Source organism: Pseudonaja textilis, chromosome 16 (genome assembly GCF_049901715.1).
Source record: "Pseudonaja textilis isolate UNSWEBS1 chromosome 16, rPseTex1.2, whole genome shotgun sequence".
Classification (NCBI taxonomy): Eukaryota; Metazoa; Chordata; class Lepidosauria; order Squamata; family Elapidae; genus Pseudonaja; species Pseudonaja textilis.
Window position 1 is genome coordinate 3,508,027 of NC_142005.1, and position 16,038 is coordinate 3,524,064.

At 40.9% G+C, this 16,038-nt stretch overlaps 1 protein-coding gene and 2 non-coding genes across 3 annotated transcripts; 2 read left to right on the plus strand and 1 right to left on the minus strand.

The window, feature by feature from the left end:
• Positions 1-1,946: 1,946 nt before the first annotated feature.
• On the plus strand, positions 1,947-2,024 carry LOC113447516 (small nucleolar RNA SNORD126). Its single transcript, XR_003375621.1, has one exon. It is a non-coding gene; the product is annotated as a small nucleolar RNA SNORD126 (small nucleolar RNA).
• Positions 2,025-4,315: 2,291 nt separating this feature from the next.
• LOC113447515 (small nucleolar RNA SNORA79) lies at positions 4,316-4,461 on the plus strand. Its single transcript, XR_003375620.1, has one exon. It is a non-coding gene; the product is annotated as a small nucleolar RNA SNORA79 (small nucleolar RNA).
• Positions 4,462-10,412: 5,951 nt separating this feature from the next.
• LOC113447432 (uncharacterized) lies at positions 10,413-15,187 on the minus strand. The gene is made up of 2 exons (XM_026717651.2): positions 15,049-15,187; positions 10,413-12,820 (listed from the first exon to the last, which is right to left on the minus strand). Exons 1-2 carry the CDS (start codon positions 15,092-15,094, stop codon positions 10,893-10,895), a joined length of 1,974 nt encoding a protein of 657 aa, XP_026573436.2. The 5' UTR covers positions 15,095-15,187; the 3' UTR covers positions 10,413-10,892.
• Positions 15,188-16,038: the final 851 nt, after the last annotated feature.

Genomic DNA, 16,038 nt, shown 5'->3' on the forward strand with positions numbered 1-16,038 from the left:
ACAACCGAACCTCCCTTAGGACTGAAGTTTCTATTATTCAGTGCAGACTCACAGCAAGCAAATTTAAGGTGACAGACTGAGCTAGCCAAAGGCAGATAGATCACAGAATGATTCTGTGAGCAACTCAGTGTGCCTGCCTGCTTTGCCTGGTTTTTGGTAAAAATGGCTTTTTTTAAGTAAAAAATTATATATTTACCTGCATGGTGTGTTGTGAGTTAATTTTGTGAGTTTGCTTGCAAGCAAATTTTATATGATTGAGCTAGCCGATGGCAGATAGATCTCTGAATGAATCTGTGATTCTGTGAGCAACTCAATCTGCCTGCCTGATTTTGGGTAAAAGTTGCTCTTTTTTAATAAAAAAAATTCAATATTTATATAAATATTTATAACATTTACATACAAGCCATGCCCAGCCAGTCACATGACCATTAGGCCACGCCCACAGAGCCAGTTAGTGGTCCCTGGGATTTAAAATTACGAGTTTGGTGGTCCTTGAGGTCCAAAAGGTTGGCGACCCCTCCTTTAAGTTACATGGACTTCAACCCCCAGAATATGATTTGATTGGGGAATTCTGAGAGTTGAAGTCCATGTAGTTTGAAGCGTGCTGGCTGGAGAATTCTAGGAGTTGAAGCCCACCCAACTTAAAAGTCACCCATGGTGAAAAACACTAAAGAATAAAAACAGGCACCTCGCTTTACAGTATATGAAATTCACTTTTATTTTTAATCGTGATATTGCCAGATGCAATAAACGATCTCATAATAGGTGGAAAGGCTTATCAAGATTATCAAGACTTGGGGAAAAAATAATTCTAGACAATCTGGGACTCCAGGAGTCCTTGTTTGAGAGCATACAAATAGTCCTATACTTGCAAGGGCAATCGAGCCCAGGATTTATTTTGCTAAGTGAGACAGTTATGTGAGGTTTGCCTGATTTTATGACCTTTTTTGCCACAGTTATTAAGTGAATCTGGCTTCCCCATTGATTCGGCTTGTCAAATGGTCACAAAAGGGGATCACATGACCTTGGGACACTGCAACCGTCATAAATACATGTCAGTTGGCAAGTGTCCAAATTTTGATCACGTCATTGGGATTACAATGGTCGTAAGTGAGAAACAGTCAAGTCACTTTTTTAAGGGTTGTTGTAATTTTGAACAGTCACTCTACAAAGGATTGTAAGTTAAGGACTACCTGTAGGATAAACAAAATTACAGCCTCAACTTCTTACTTAGTAAATTCTGTAATGAGCGGACACGGTGGCTCAGTGACGCTGAGCTTGTTGATCAGAAAGGTTGGCAGTTCGCCGGTTCGAATCCCTAGCGCGCAGAATGGAGTGAGCTGCCGTTCCTTGTCCCAGTTTCTGCCAACCTAGCAGTTTGAAAGCATGTTTTAAAAAATGCAACTAGGAAAATAGGGACCACTTTGGTGGGAAGGGAACAGCATTCTGTGTGCCTTCAGTGTTTAGTAATGCTGGCCACATGACCACAGGGACGTCTTCGGACAGCGCTGGCTCTTCGGCTTTGTCATGGAGACGAGCACCTCCCCCTAGAGTCGGAAACAACTAGCACGGATGTGCCAGGGGAACCTTTACCATTAAATTCTGTAATAAATTAACCAAATTAGAAAAACCCAAAGCAGAATGTCGCATTTTTTTTCTCCTGACTTGAGTGGCATATTGTTCTAAAAAAGAATCACTATCAAGATCCTAAATGAGTGAGTGTATTTTCTGATAACCGATCTTTTCTTTAAAGCTTGAGTGCCGCAGGATCTTGAAGGGAGCAGCTGCATCACAAGATGGCCTGAAGGAATTCTGGAAGTCCCCGACCCTTCGGGAGTTCGGTATATTTGGTATGAAGAGAATGGAAAAAGGTATCTTGATTTTTTTTAACTTGGTTTCTGGGTGTTTTTTTTTTTTAATTTGGAAATATTAATAGGATTTTTGATAGTCTGCTATGATGAACTGCATGTTCTGTCCGTGTTTCACCTGATAAACCATGATTAGAAACATGCCCTGAGCAGAGTCTCTGCACACAGCTGTCTTGCTGGGGAAGGTGTTTAGCTCTTGAATGAAACAAATTACAGGTAATCCTCGATTTTCAACAGTTCATTTAGTGGCCGTTCAAAGTTACAACGGCACTGAAAAAAGTGAGACCTGTCAGAGCATTTGTAGCGTGACTATTATGAGACAACCCAGGAGCAAAACACAGCATGCTAGCGATCTAGACATTTAACCGTGCTTTATATACAAGACGTATACAGAAATATGGGTGGTAGACAAATAACCAGCAAGCATTCAGTCTTCTTAACTCTACATGGAGAACTCTGCAATGGATACAGGACACAAGGAGAGAGAAATACGCCCTCGAATGGCTGCCTTTATATAGACACTTCTTATAAATAAACTATTATAGAACTAAAACATCAAACAAACATATACACAACACACAGAAAAAAAGGAAAAAAATGATTAAAAACTAACAATTCTATCGACAGTCTATGGTTCCTTGTTTGTTATCAATATTAGTGATATATTTACAAATACATCTTATTGCGAATATATAATTACCTCTTTTACATTTTACATTGTTTACTAATATATTTTCTATATTTGTTCTATCCAGTCATACCAGCCTTCCCAGCTTCTATAATCTGATGTTTCTTTTTCCTTAAGTACTAAGGTTAACTTAGCCATCTCTGCATAGGCTGTTATCTTCTGAATAACCATTTCCTCTGTTGGAATATCTGCTTGTTTCCAACACTGTGCAAAGGTTATTCTAGCTGCAGTAAGAATGTGCAGTATGATATATTTGACTTTTTTAGGAATTTGTCTATTAAATACCCCCAATAAGAAGAACTCTGGTTTTAATTCAATTTGCTCCGCCATTATTTCCTCTGACCATTTTTTTATTCGCCCATATCTCGTCACCGGAAGTCCTATATAGACACCTCTTAAAGGGGTAAAGACTTCTGTGAATCTATTCTTCATCTTAAAAGGGCAATATCCATGCTATGCTGAGTCATCCTTCTTGCATCAGCCTTCTATTGCAGCAGGTGGCAGCTATTAAATCTTATACCTCAACAAGTCCATTTTTCACACCACCTTTGTAGCATCCCCATGGTGGTAACCTGATCAGAATCCAGATGCTTGGCAACTGATTCATATTTATGACCTTCCCAGCTGGTTTCCAACCTGTAAAGTCTGGGGAAGCAAGATTCGCTTAACAATTGCATGATTCGCTTAACGACTGGCAAAAGAGTCATAAAATGGGGCAAAACTCAACAGTTGCTGTAAGCACTGGACTTTTCCCCTTCAACTGAAAAGAATGAACTTCGGGAAATAAGCATTTCAAAAGGAATTCTTTATTGAAAGGGAGGGATCCCAGCACTAGTCGAAGCAGAGTCTAAATGCTCCCAGGCATGCACTAATAGATAAGGGGAGTTAGGACCCCTCCCCTTGTTTAGATGTGTACTTTGTCAAACAAAGAACCAACTTGTTAGTTCCCCCCTCCCCTTCTCTGAGAACGTATCTTTTGAAGAGTTCCCAGGGAGTATCTTCCGGAGCTGGAATTTTTATGGTCCCTTCTCTGCTTGCTATCTCTTCAAGAGGTGACAAATTTCTGGACACCTGGCTCCAATCCTCCAGTTGTATATCGTGTAGTTTATACAGATTCAATATAAGATTTAATATATTCAGGTTACATCAAAAAGGATTACTTGTACCAACTCACCCCCCCCCTTCTTCCATTGAAGAATGGCAGATACATGGATCTGACAGTTGCCTTGTTTAGTGACAAATTTTGGGCTCAATTGTGGTCGTAACTCAAAGACTAATTTTGTACCCATGACCCAACGTTGGCTTTGCAGTATGGAAACAAAACTGAAAATAAAATTGAAAATAATATTCTCATTTAAAATTGAAAGTGCCTCATTCTGAACTGCCTTTGATAATAAAAGATGAAGAGAAGAACGGTTTCTATATTACAGATGGTTTTTTTACTGCCAGTAGATCAAAGTATTTGGTTGCTAACTCAAGAATTATTGGGGTTTGTTTTGCTTTTTTACAGGATTGAAGATTTCTGCAAGAATTGGGTGAAAACCATCAATTTCCCCCCACTTTGAAAAGGTGTGTATAGATGCTTTTTTCCTAGTTAATAGGAGACACAAGACTGCATCTAAAGAAGAGGCTGTTGAAGGTTATTTTCATCGCCGCCTCAGGCTCACAATCTAAGAAGGCACACTGGAGGAGAGGGAGAGAAGAGAGGCGTGATGGGTACCAGCATTTAAGCGGTCAAAGGGTTTTAAAAATGCTTGAATGATGACTGTTCCTCTCACTGCTGCAAGCCTCCAACAGTGGGATTTTATGTCATCAAATACTAACATGACTTTTCTTCACTCAAAAGTGTCTTTCGATGGGTTGGCCATCTGTGACACGGTTGAACTTTTGCGGGGTCACACATTCTAAAGAGCAACAAATGTGACTTGGAAGCTTTGAAGATCCTGGCTGTTCTCATTTTTTGTGGTCTACTATTGCATTGTAGTCTCCTGTGATACAGATTTTTCTTCGTTCTAATTCAATAATTTTCTTATGTAACATTTTGTAAAATGCTTGTTGGTTTTCATTGGGTGTATGGATTACTAATAATATTGATTTGAGGGCTATCTATGCTTCCATCATCAAAATTCTTCCGTTGGGATCTGCAAAATTTTTGCTTGTATCTCCTCTTTAATATATATGGCTATTCCCTTCTCTCAGGACTGCCATTCACAGATGACAGCCTCTTGCGTGCTGGGCTCGAAGGTTTCCTCTTTGTCGCGAGGGCAATCGCCCTCCTCAGCTTCGCTCCTAAGAATATCCTCACACTGTCGTGATTCTCCGGGATTTGCGTTCCCCACAGGATCGCTCCAGCACCAAGGGAAGGGGATGAAGAAACAAGCCTGTTCTTCGTCTCTTCTATTTGTCCCGACATCACTACCAGAAGTCCAATCCACACCAATCGTCGTCACGCATTGATATGGCCTGGATGGGAGGAGAAATAGAGGAAGTGGAAGGCATAGAAATTTTACCAAATTGTTGGGCCAACCATAACCCACTTAAAATAAGCTGGAGAAAGAAAACAAGATGTAGATGGACTCTAAACACACAAATATTAAAAGAGACCGAATTTGTTCAGAAATTAAGAGAAGAACTAACATATTTCTTCAAGGAGAATAATAGACAACGCACTTCAACACAGAATTTATGGGATGCCATGAAAGCAGTTACTCGGGGAACATAATATATACAGCAAAAAGAAACAAAGAAAAATCTGCTCAACAAAATAAGTTGCAGGAAAAAGACAAATTCAAATTCAAAATTATAGACCAATATCATTACTAAATGTCGACTATAAAATATTCACAACCATCATAGCGAATAGACTGAAGAGTCTTCTGAATGAATACGTTCACTCAGACCAAAATGGAGTTCTGCCAGGCAGACAAATTAGGAACAATTTGAAGACAGTAATAGATATTTTAGAATATTATGATGCCCATCCGGAGAAACAAGTATCACTTGTCTTTCTGGATGCTCAGAAAGCATTTGATAATTTGAACTGGCAATTCATGATACAGCATATTTATAATATGAATTTAGGAACTAAATTTGAGCACATAATAACAATATACTCAATATAATCAGAAGGCAAATATAGTGAATGGTGAAATTACCCAGAGTTTAGAAATAAGAAAAGGAGTCAGACAAGGTTGCCCACTCTCCTCTGCTTTTTATACTATCACTTGAAACTTTACTTAGACGAATTAGGCAAAATCCGGAAATAAAAGGACTAAAAGTCAGGAAAGAAGAATACAAATTACAAGCTTTCGCAGACATATCGTAATTTGTATTCTTCTTTATTAAAGACCCGATAGAAATGTAAAGGAGCTAATTAGCAAATTAGAAAAATGGGGAACTAGCAGGTCTGAAAATTAATAGACAGAAAATGAAAACCCTTTGTCTAAAACTTTAACAGAATCACAAATAGAATAATGGGACTACAAACAATAAAATTTAATAGGTATATGGCTGACCACACAATGTAAAATAATAAAGGAGAATAATTCTGATAAATTACTACAACAAACAAAGATTTGGAATTATGGGCTAAATTGCAATTACCTTTACTGGGAAGAGTAGCATCCATAAAAATGTCTATCCAAATTTTTATATTTATTTCAAATGATCCCTATTAGACTAGAGAAATCTTTTTTTTAATGAACTCAATAAAATTGCTCTGATGTTTATTTGGTTAAGCAAAAAACCTAGACTAAAGATAAAATCGTTACAGAATGTAAAAAGCAGAGGATTATTGGGTCTTCCAAATTGGGAGTTATGTTACAGCGCAGCAGTGTTAATCTGGACAAAAGATTGGATCTATTTAACCAATAAAAGACTACTAAGTGGAAGGCCACGACCTGCAAAGAGGATGGCACGCCTTTTTTGTGGGATCTTCCGTGCCCTCTGGTGCTGCACGCCTTCCCTGATACTTCGCTTGCATTGGTTTGCCTGTTGGAGCGCGGGAACTTCCGTTCTTCCCCACCTCCTTTTCTGCCCTCGAGAAGCCTTTATCCGGGGCCCTTTGCCTCCTTAGTGCCTCCCTCTCGTCTGCCTTGGGCCCCCTGCTGGGAGGCCTTTCGGAAGGTCTCCCCGCCTCTCTGGGTCCCTTCGCGCTTTGCTCTCTGCTGGGACTGGGGGCAGGCTGCTCCTCCGGGCTTGCCTCCCTTTCAGAACATTCGGCCCTAGTCGTTCCCTTTGGCCTTTGCCAACAGATGCCCCGATTATGAGTATCCTCAGACCGGCCTGAGCATGGACTCCAGCCCCCCTTTCTCCTGCGTAGGCTTGTGTGGCTGTGTTGGAAGCTTGCTCAGCCGAAGACTGTGTTTGCCCCAATTAAGGGGAGCGCTTGAGGCTTTGTGCAGCTCTGGGAAGGCGGGGAGTTACTCAATTTTCCCTCTTTCTTTGCTAGCCGATCGAGAGCCCGCCTGCTCTTCCTGAGGCTGCCGCCGCTTATTCTCTTAACACCAAACAGCTATGTGGGCTTTCCCATCTTGGGATGAAGTCCCGGCTCTTTCGCTTACTCGCGGTTTGCTGACTTTCACTCTTCCTCTTTTCTCTCTTTTTTTCTTGAAGAATCCAAAGCGTTGATCCTATATTTTCTATCTTTCTTTCTGAGCACTCTCTCCTCATGTCCTCTGCACGAAGACTGAATCAAAAACTGGGCATGCGCAGTGGAAAGGGGGCTGGACTAGGCTTTGATTGACTCGTCTTTAAGCAAGGAAGCAGGAGACAGCCTGTACAACTGAGAAAATGATGACATGTACCGAGATGGATAAATTAACTTTGATATTAAAAGAGAGAGAGGAGGCCGAATACTATAAAATTTGGGGGAAATGGTATGACTGGATCGAACAAAGATAGTTATATGGTTGATGAATTAAGGATAAGTAATATGTAAGTTAAATGTTTATAGTCGCATAAACTATATACTTGTAAATAATGCACAAAATAGTATAAGAAAACTCACAGCTTGTCAAATTTAAGATACTTTTACTTTTTACTTATTCTACTTATTTTGTTTTTTAAAGTTTTTTAAAGTCTGCGGACTGTGAATTGGCCCCATTTAAAAAGTTTGAGGACCCCTGCACTAAATTCACAAACTGCACTAGCAAGGGGGAAACGGGGTGCAGCGTGACCTCAGGGTAGTCTTAAGATGAGGCAACCACTGCCGAGCCGCCTGCTTTAATATTGTTTCGACCATTATAACAGTCACCCTGCTCCGAGGATACCAGTTCTCATCCGATCGTTTTATTTATTTCTCAGGTGCTCTTTTTAAGTAAGTTTGACCTTAACTGTATGTTCTTTGTCTGTAATATTTCATGGCATCAAATAATTTGATTTTGACAACTATCCTTGTTTGGTTTTAGATTCTAGTGGTTTCCATGAGTGAAAAAAAAGCAAAGGAATATTTTGCATTTCTTTAGTAATCCAAAAGATAATGTTACTAATGAGAAGCGTAGCAATAGCACTATACCCGTGCTTTGCTATGAAACTATGTAATCGGGCTTAGTTTTTGGAGAGGAAAATGGGGGGGGGGGAATTGTGCCCCTGCCTACCAGCCTCCTTTGGTATTCATCTGGCTAGCGTCCTGTCAGTGTGTGAGAGAGTTGAGGGCTGTTTGGAAATTGAAAGAGTATTTGCTGTGTGAGCAAGGAGGAGGCAGCAAGGAGCCTGGGCGTGGCTTAGCTCAACTGTTTTGTACTAAAGCTGCTTGGTGTTCTGAAACTTTCCTCTGTGTTTTGCATTTGGAACATTTCAGGTGGGGAGGGGGAGTAGAACTCCTTAGCATCAGAGGGTGTTAATAATAATATAGGAAATACTCTAAATGCTCTGATGGTCATTTTGAAAAATCCTTTCTTAGTGAGCCCCTAGAAGCCAAGAGGAACATACGGGCCAAATTTCAAGTTAGTAGGCTTTATGGTTCTGGAGATTTTGTGATTATGGATGAGGGGTATTTTGTGTTTATATATATATATATATATAGATAACAATATGTATACTTCACTTAACTGTGAGCTGATCAGTGAATCAGAACCTCCACAGTCCTCGTCAGGCACCATTAGGAAGAACATTAAAACTGGAGGCGGAAAGAAGAAAAAACTCAAGAAAATATAATCCGAATTACTTGAAATTTGGATTTATTCAACAACCTGGTAGTGAACTGGCTCCATGGCCGCTTTGTGTTGTGTGTTCTGAGAATTTATCCAATGAAGGCATGAAACCTTTGAAACTCAGAAGACACTTGCAATCAAAACACCCAGATTTAGCTAACAAATTACTTGAATATTTTCAAAGAACGCATGAAAATATGCAAAAGCAAATAATTGCTTTGGCAAAAACTACTGTTGAAAATAAGTCCTTATTAAAGGCTTCTTATCTGATAGCGCTTCAGATTGCACAAAATAAAAAGCTATATGATTGGAGAAGAATTAATTAAGGCTTGCATGTTACAAGCCGGTGAATAGGTTTTGGGAAAGTGGGTTGTCCAGAAACGGAAAGCAATTCTTTTGTCTGCTACCACTGTCATGCACAGAATTGAAGATATTCAATTGAAGATATTGAAAATCAAGTTATAAAAATGGTGAAAAATTCACCATTTTATGCAATTCAACTTGAAAATAGACACATGAGTAATAAGGCATTTCTCCTTTGTTTTGTGAGGATTGAGTGTGAAGGAGAGTTCCAAGAAGAACTATTTTACTTGTTCCACTTGCTGGATAGCACAACTAGCTCTGGAGATTTTTGAAGCGCTGAATAGTTATTTCCTGGAACACGGAATTGAATGGTAAAAATGTATTGGGATATATGTACAGATGGTGCTACAAACATGACTGGACATCTTTCAGGAATTGTTGCAAAGATGAAAAATGTTGGTCACCCAGATGTTTTGTCTACACGCCGCATTATACATTGTGAGCAACTTGCGATGAAAACATTGTCCCCAGAACTACACGAAGTATTATCGGATGTTACTAACATTGTAAATGAAATTCAACACAAAGCACTCAATTCTCGAACTTCTGTGGCACTTTGTGAAATGAGGATTAAACTGCTGGCAATTGGCAGAGTTAGCCTGCAATACTGGACTGGACAGTCACTTGTCTGAGATGGTATAGATTCTCCTGCTTGACCAGGGGGCTGGACTAGTAGATCCCCAAGGTCCCTTCCAGCTCTATTCTATTCTAAATGGGTTCTGAATATACTCACCTTCACGCTGAGGTGAGATGGCTGTCAAGGGGCAAAATACTAACCCGACTGTTCGCCTTTCATGAAGAAGTCAAATTATTTTTCTACCAGCAAAATAATCCAAAATTTCAAGAACTCTTGCCTGACAATGAGTGGATAGCCAAGCTTGAATACCTGGCAGATCGTTGTTAAATGAAGTAAACATATCTTTGCAAGGACAACTTAAGGACGTGTTCACACTAGGAGGTAAAATGGATGCTTTTCAAAGGAAAATATTACTGTGGCAAACGCAGTTGGCTGAAGAAGATCTGCAGATGTTTTCAAATTTTGATGAATATACGAGAGAGAGAGAGAGAGAGATCTCAACCGGCAGGTAGTAGCGATTGTTCAACAGCACTTACAATCACTCACAGAATCTTTTGGTCGTTATTACCCAAAGAAAGAAGATCCCAGACATGGCAATATGTGGATAATAGATCTATTTGCAGCAAACATTGAAGATAACAATTTAAGTATGCATGAAAAAGAAAGCCCTCATTGATCTATCATCCGGCGACCGTCTCAAAGCTAAGCTCCAATCATCCATCTCAAGACCTCATTTCTGGCTCTCCGTAAAAAGTGAATACCCATTGATGAGTGAAAAAGCAATGAAAATTTTTATTCAATTTTCAACAACACATTTGTGCGAAAAGACATTTTCATCTGTCACAGCAATTAAAAACAACTCTTCATCTTCCAGTAACGTCCATTGGAGCCCCAAATCCATAAACTTATTTCAAATAAGCACGAACAAATATCATACTACAAATATGTAATACTTAAATAAGCTTCAATTGTTTTGTAATAATTACACTATAATAATTTTGTTACACTTAAACAACCTTTTAAAGACTTTGTTATGATTAAATAAGCATTTATGATTTTGTTATAATTAAATAAGCGTTTATAATTTTATTAAATAGATGCATTTCATATAAAGTGGAAGCTCTGATCATTATTTTACAAATGTATTTATCTTTTTTTAAAAAAACAATCATATTGGTGGTCCGTGGGATTTAAAATTATGAATGTGTTGGTCCCTGAGGTCCAAAAGGTTGCAGACCTCTGGTCTAACAGTTGTTCTGTAGGAACTGACTCAGAGACTGCCTCTGGAAATTAGAGCTGGTGTGCATGCAAGTCAGGAGAACTTCAGATGCCTTCACAATTGTGTTTTGGTTCTGCAGCCAGTCCTGGAAATGGTTGAGGTCACAGGTGCAAATTAAGGACAATTCCCCCAAATCCAAGAATTGCAGCTTCCCCATTGCTTGAAACAAGGAAGGCGAGAGGGTCACCAGTGGATTTCCATGGAGACTGAGACTACGCAGGGATTTCAAATGATGGAAAATCTGTTCTGGAAGTTTATGCAACCTGTTGGCCCCAAGGTCCAGGATTTCTAAAGACGCCAAACTCTGGAAAAGTTTCCCAGGCAAGTCTTGAAGGTGATTAGAGCTGAGATTTAACACCTGGAGTTTCTCTAAATGCTGGAAGAGGTCCATGCATTTCTGGGTGGCCCAAATGCTTCCCAGATTGTTGTGGGAAAGGTCCAGTTGCGTGAGTTGCCTCGGAGACTTCTCAACGCGCGAACAACTTGCCAGGTGGTTGCTGGAGAGATTCAGAAACGTTAAGGAGGGGATCTTGGCGAGATGATTCCAGACGTTGGCCGGGTCCTTTAGGCGGTTGGAGGAGAGATTAAGACGGATCAGGTTTGGGCCAAGTTTTTCTATGCCCCAGGTGTCCCGGATCCTGTTTTGTCCCAAATTAAGATGCAGCAAGGAAGGGAGATTCCCCCTGGGAACTTGGTCGAGAGCGTTGTCTTGCAGGTCAAGGAACTGCAAAGAATTTAGACCCACCAGGGCGTTATGCTGAACAATTCCAATGTGGTTGGACTTCAGAATCAGACGTTGTAAAGGAGAGGACTTCAAATCCTCCAGTCCTCCTGTGTACAGTTCTCCAAGGAGATTGTTGGACAGATCAAGAACTTGGAGCTTCTTTAACCCTGAAAATGCCCCCGGTTGAATCTTATTAATCTGGTTGGATCTCAAGAACAAGGTGGTGAGATCTGGCAAGTTTGAGAAGACGGAGGTGTTCAGTGTGCTGAGAAAACAATGAGACATGTCGAAAGTCCGGATGTGGCTGTGACGCAGCCCTGAGAATGTGGTGGCTGAAATGTCCTTCAAGTTCTGGAACCCAAAGCCGCTGCCAATGGCTCCTGAATGTTGCACCTTGAGGTTCTGGATCATTGTGCCGCTCAGGTTTTTGAGGAACGTTTTGAGTCGCACCACATCCCACGGGTTGGAAGAGAGGTCCAAGGTGCCCAGAGTGATTTTGCGAAACGGTTTGGGGCAAGAAGAACCATTGCTTGACAGGCGATTGGAGGAGAGGTCAAGGATGGTCAAATGGCGCCCTCTGAGGTATTGGAGGTCATTCCCACAAATGGCCTCGATTTTGTTGAGTTTCAGCTGGAGGACGCTTAATTTTTTCAGTCTTTGGAAGGTGGGATCTGGATTCAACCGATGAAGTTGGTTTCCTTGAAGGTCCAAGGTTTCCAGCGACAAAAGGTCTTGGAAATAGCCCTGCTCCAGGATTCTGTTGTCAAAACCGCTAGTGTCTAAGAGTAAGACCTTGAGTTTGGTCAAACCCTGGAATGCTTTGGGATGCAGTGACAACTTTGCGTTGCCTCCCAAGTCTAGGAAGGTGATGTTGGGCACGTTTGCAAAGGCCCTCTCCCCAACCTGGAGAGGCTGGCCCAACTGTTTCCCCAACGACAGCATCTTCAGGGCACTCATCTGTGGGAAGGAAGACTCCTGCAGGAGGGAGAAGAGGTTAAAATTCAACAGCAGGACCTGAGTGGACACGTCCACCTTGGGGATGGCCTTGAGGCCTTGGGCCTGGCAGTTGGCCACTATGTGGCTATTGATTTTGGTCATGGAGCATCGGGAAACCACCTCTGTGGCCGAACTCAAGGCTGCCGAGACGAACACGATTGCGCTGATGGAGACTGGAAGGAAGGAAGGGAGAAAAAGGGATTTATTAGCTTCCTAGCCGTATCGCCACTATAAAATTTCTCTTTCTGGGAATCCATTGGTCAGTGGAGCCTTAACAATTGATCACATGGCTTGTTGGTAGACCGTACTACTCCACTATGTGGGATTAATGTCCAATAGAGTCTCTCTCAACTTTGGCTGCTTTAAGATGTGTGGACTTCAACTCCCAGAAGTCTTAAAAGTGGCCAAGGTTAAGAAAGACTGGTCTAATGTGTTAGAACCATAGAATTTTAGGGCAGGAAGGGACCTTAAAGGTCTTCTAGTCCAACCCCCTGCCCCAGGGTAGGACACCTTATTACACTTAGCAATAAATGGGTGTCTTAAGTTACAGTTGCCATCCTTGTCTGCAAAGCTTTCTTGTTGCCTCCATGGCACTAAACTATGCTTTGTTTGTTTTTCATTTTGGCTTAGTGCCATGGGAAAAAACAATCAGATTTGGGTTTAGCGTAGCATAATGTGCCAGTCCAGACTTTGATGACCACTTCAAGAAATGATGGCTAAACTATTTATCATTTGAGATGAGCCTTGTTATCAGCTAGCCACTCTTTCTGAACTTTGGCCGAATTGTGAATTGGGTATGCTAGAATCTGAAGAAGGGTGAGAGTAAAAATTGTCTCACATCATTTAAATTGCCATTAAAGGGAACAGTCTCTGCATGTTTCTAACTTTGCTAAATGATGCCCACAGAACATGGTAATAATAGGAACACAAGGTACTGTCATGCATTTGGTTCCTCTTTGGTACAATGTTATTGTGCACATACCAGAATAACACAGCTGGCAGGGAACCTGGAGGTCTTCTAGTCCAACCCCCTGCTCAAAAGCAGGAGACCCTAGACCATTTCAGAGAAGTGGTACAGAAGAACCTCCAGTGCTATAGCAACCGTTCATTGTATGTTTGAGCCTCCAGTCCCCTCATCATCTTTGTTGCTCTTCTCTGCATTCTGCACCCACCCACGTCTTTTTTTACACCATGGAGATCGAAACTGGATACAGAATACAGAATAACTGAGTTGGAAGGGGCCTTGTAGGTCATCTAGTCCAACCCCCTGCTCAAGCAGGAAACCTTATACTTTTCCAGACAAATGGCTGTCCAATGTTTTAAAAACTTCCAGTGATGGAGCACACACAACTTCTGGTGGCAAGCTGTTCCACTGGTTAATTGTCCTCACTGTCAGGAAGTATCTCCTTAATTCCAAGTTGCTTCTCTCCTTGATTAATTCCCTTCCATTGCTTCTCCTCCTGCCTCCATGTTCTTTGGAGAATAGCTTGACTCCCTCTTCTTTGTGGTAGTCCCTCAAATACTGGAAGACTGCTATCATCCCTTTTTTCACTAGTCTTAGACATACCTTATTCCTGCAAACTTTTTTCATATTTTAGCCTCCAGTCCCCTAATCCTCTTTGTTGCTCTTCTCTGCACTCTTTCTGGAGTCTCAACATCTTTTTAATACCATATGGAGACCAAAACTGGAGGCAGAATTCCAAGTGTGGTCTCTCACCAGTGCAGTATAAAGTGGCCCAGTAATCAAGAGTACTGCTAAAGAAATAATTCCCTCCAGCTATTTACAAAATCTGCACTACTATTACTGTTCATCTTCTCATCAGTCTTTATCCCCCATCACCTCCCACTTGTGACTGTATGACTGTAACTTTGTCGCTGGTATCCTTATAGTGACGGTTTCCTAGCATGATTTGATTGTTGATTGTACCCTGTGACTATTATTAAGTGTTGTACCTGATGATTCTGGACTCTCGATGAATGTATCTTTTCTTATGTACACTGAGCATTTGCACCAAGACAAATTCCTTGTGTCCCCAATCCCACTTGGCCAATAAAGAATTCTATCTATCTATGTTCTGAGTGCTGGCAACGTGCTACATGCTCTTTCCAACTTAAAACATTAATAATTTTCCTCCCTTTTCTAATTCATGTACGCTCAATAGACCCCCTGGCCTTATGCATCACATTTAAGCCAGTAAGTTTGTTTAGCCACAATGTCTTGAATCCAACACTGCTGGCTGGGATCATTAGCTGATAAGCCATGGTTTATAAACCACCCTGGGGGGGTTGACACTATTAAACCACAAAGCCAAATTTTAGTTAATATGAAACAAAAACTTGGGGAGTGGTGTGCTCCCCAAGTTTAAAAAGCAATGCAGAATTTCAATTTTTACCCCCTTACCTTTGTGAATCTTCCACTGGGGCCATTGCTGGAGAAAGCCATCCATGCTGCTGTGTGGAACGCAACAAATGCTCTCACTTCTGGATGGCAATTGTTGGTCTCTCTGTGGTGGATGTACAGTTGGCCCTGGAATGTGTCCCATATAAATGCCCTTTGGAACCACCCTTCCTTCCCAGCCCTACGTCAGAGATGACACTGGACAAAAAGCAAAGAGTTGCGCAACAGGGAAGTGGCAGGGAAATTCTCCCTCTCCACCCCGAGCCGTTTTGTGATTGTTGCTCCACACATACACACAGAGTGTGTTCCTTTGGCAGGTCTTCCCAGGTCAAATACTTAGGAAGGGCTCAAATAAAACCCTGAGTCAACATTGGGGGGCAAACATGCACCAATTGACTTTCCATTATTGGGTAAAGCATTACATGCTACACGGACCTCGTTACAGGAGAAACTCTTAATCTCTGGAGGAAGTAACTTTCTGCCCATTTATCCAAGATAGGATCACTTCCTCCTTGATTTCAGACTTTGTGCAAGACTATTAAGTGCATGAGTGGCCCTTAAAAAAGCACGCAACTCTGGTTAGTGACACCCAGAGCCACAGTTGTTGTGAATCGCTGCAGTGGCTTGTTGGGTCGCAACGAAGAATAGGGTGTGCAGGGTTAGACGTCTCCTGTACACCCAAAGAGACAGGTAGACATCAAAACCATGATGGAGCTCAACGTTTTTTTAAAATTTTTTATTGGTTTTTAAAACAAACGTAAACAAAACATAAAAACATCAAATCATCTTCCATATATGTACATACAGTGTGCTGGTTGGTTTACAAATTGTTTTGTGCTTCCATTTCATAATCTTCAATTATAATTACATTGTATATAATCTCGTATTTTAAATCAATATATTAAATACATTAATATTATTAATCATTTGACTATACTTTTATTCATGTTTTCCAAAGTGATCATATTTTACTTAACTTGTTTTATGACAATT

Excerpts from the sequence above, each read along its gene's own strand:
- LOC113447432 (XM_026717651.2), bottom strand. The coding sequence starts at position 15,094 with ATGGATGGCTTTCTCCAGCAATGGCCCCAGTGGAAGATTCACAAAG. Across the intron at positions 12,821-15,048 it reads CCAGTGGAAGATTCACAAAG|TCTCCATCAGCGCAATCGTG; the intron begins GTAAGGGGGTAA and ends CCTTCCTTCCAG.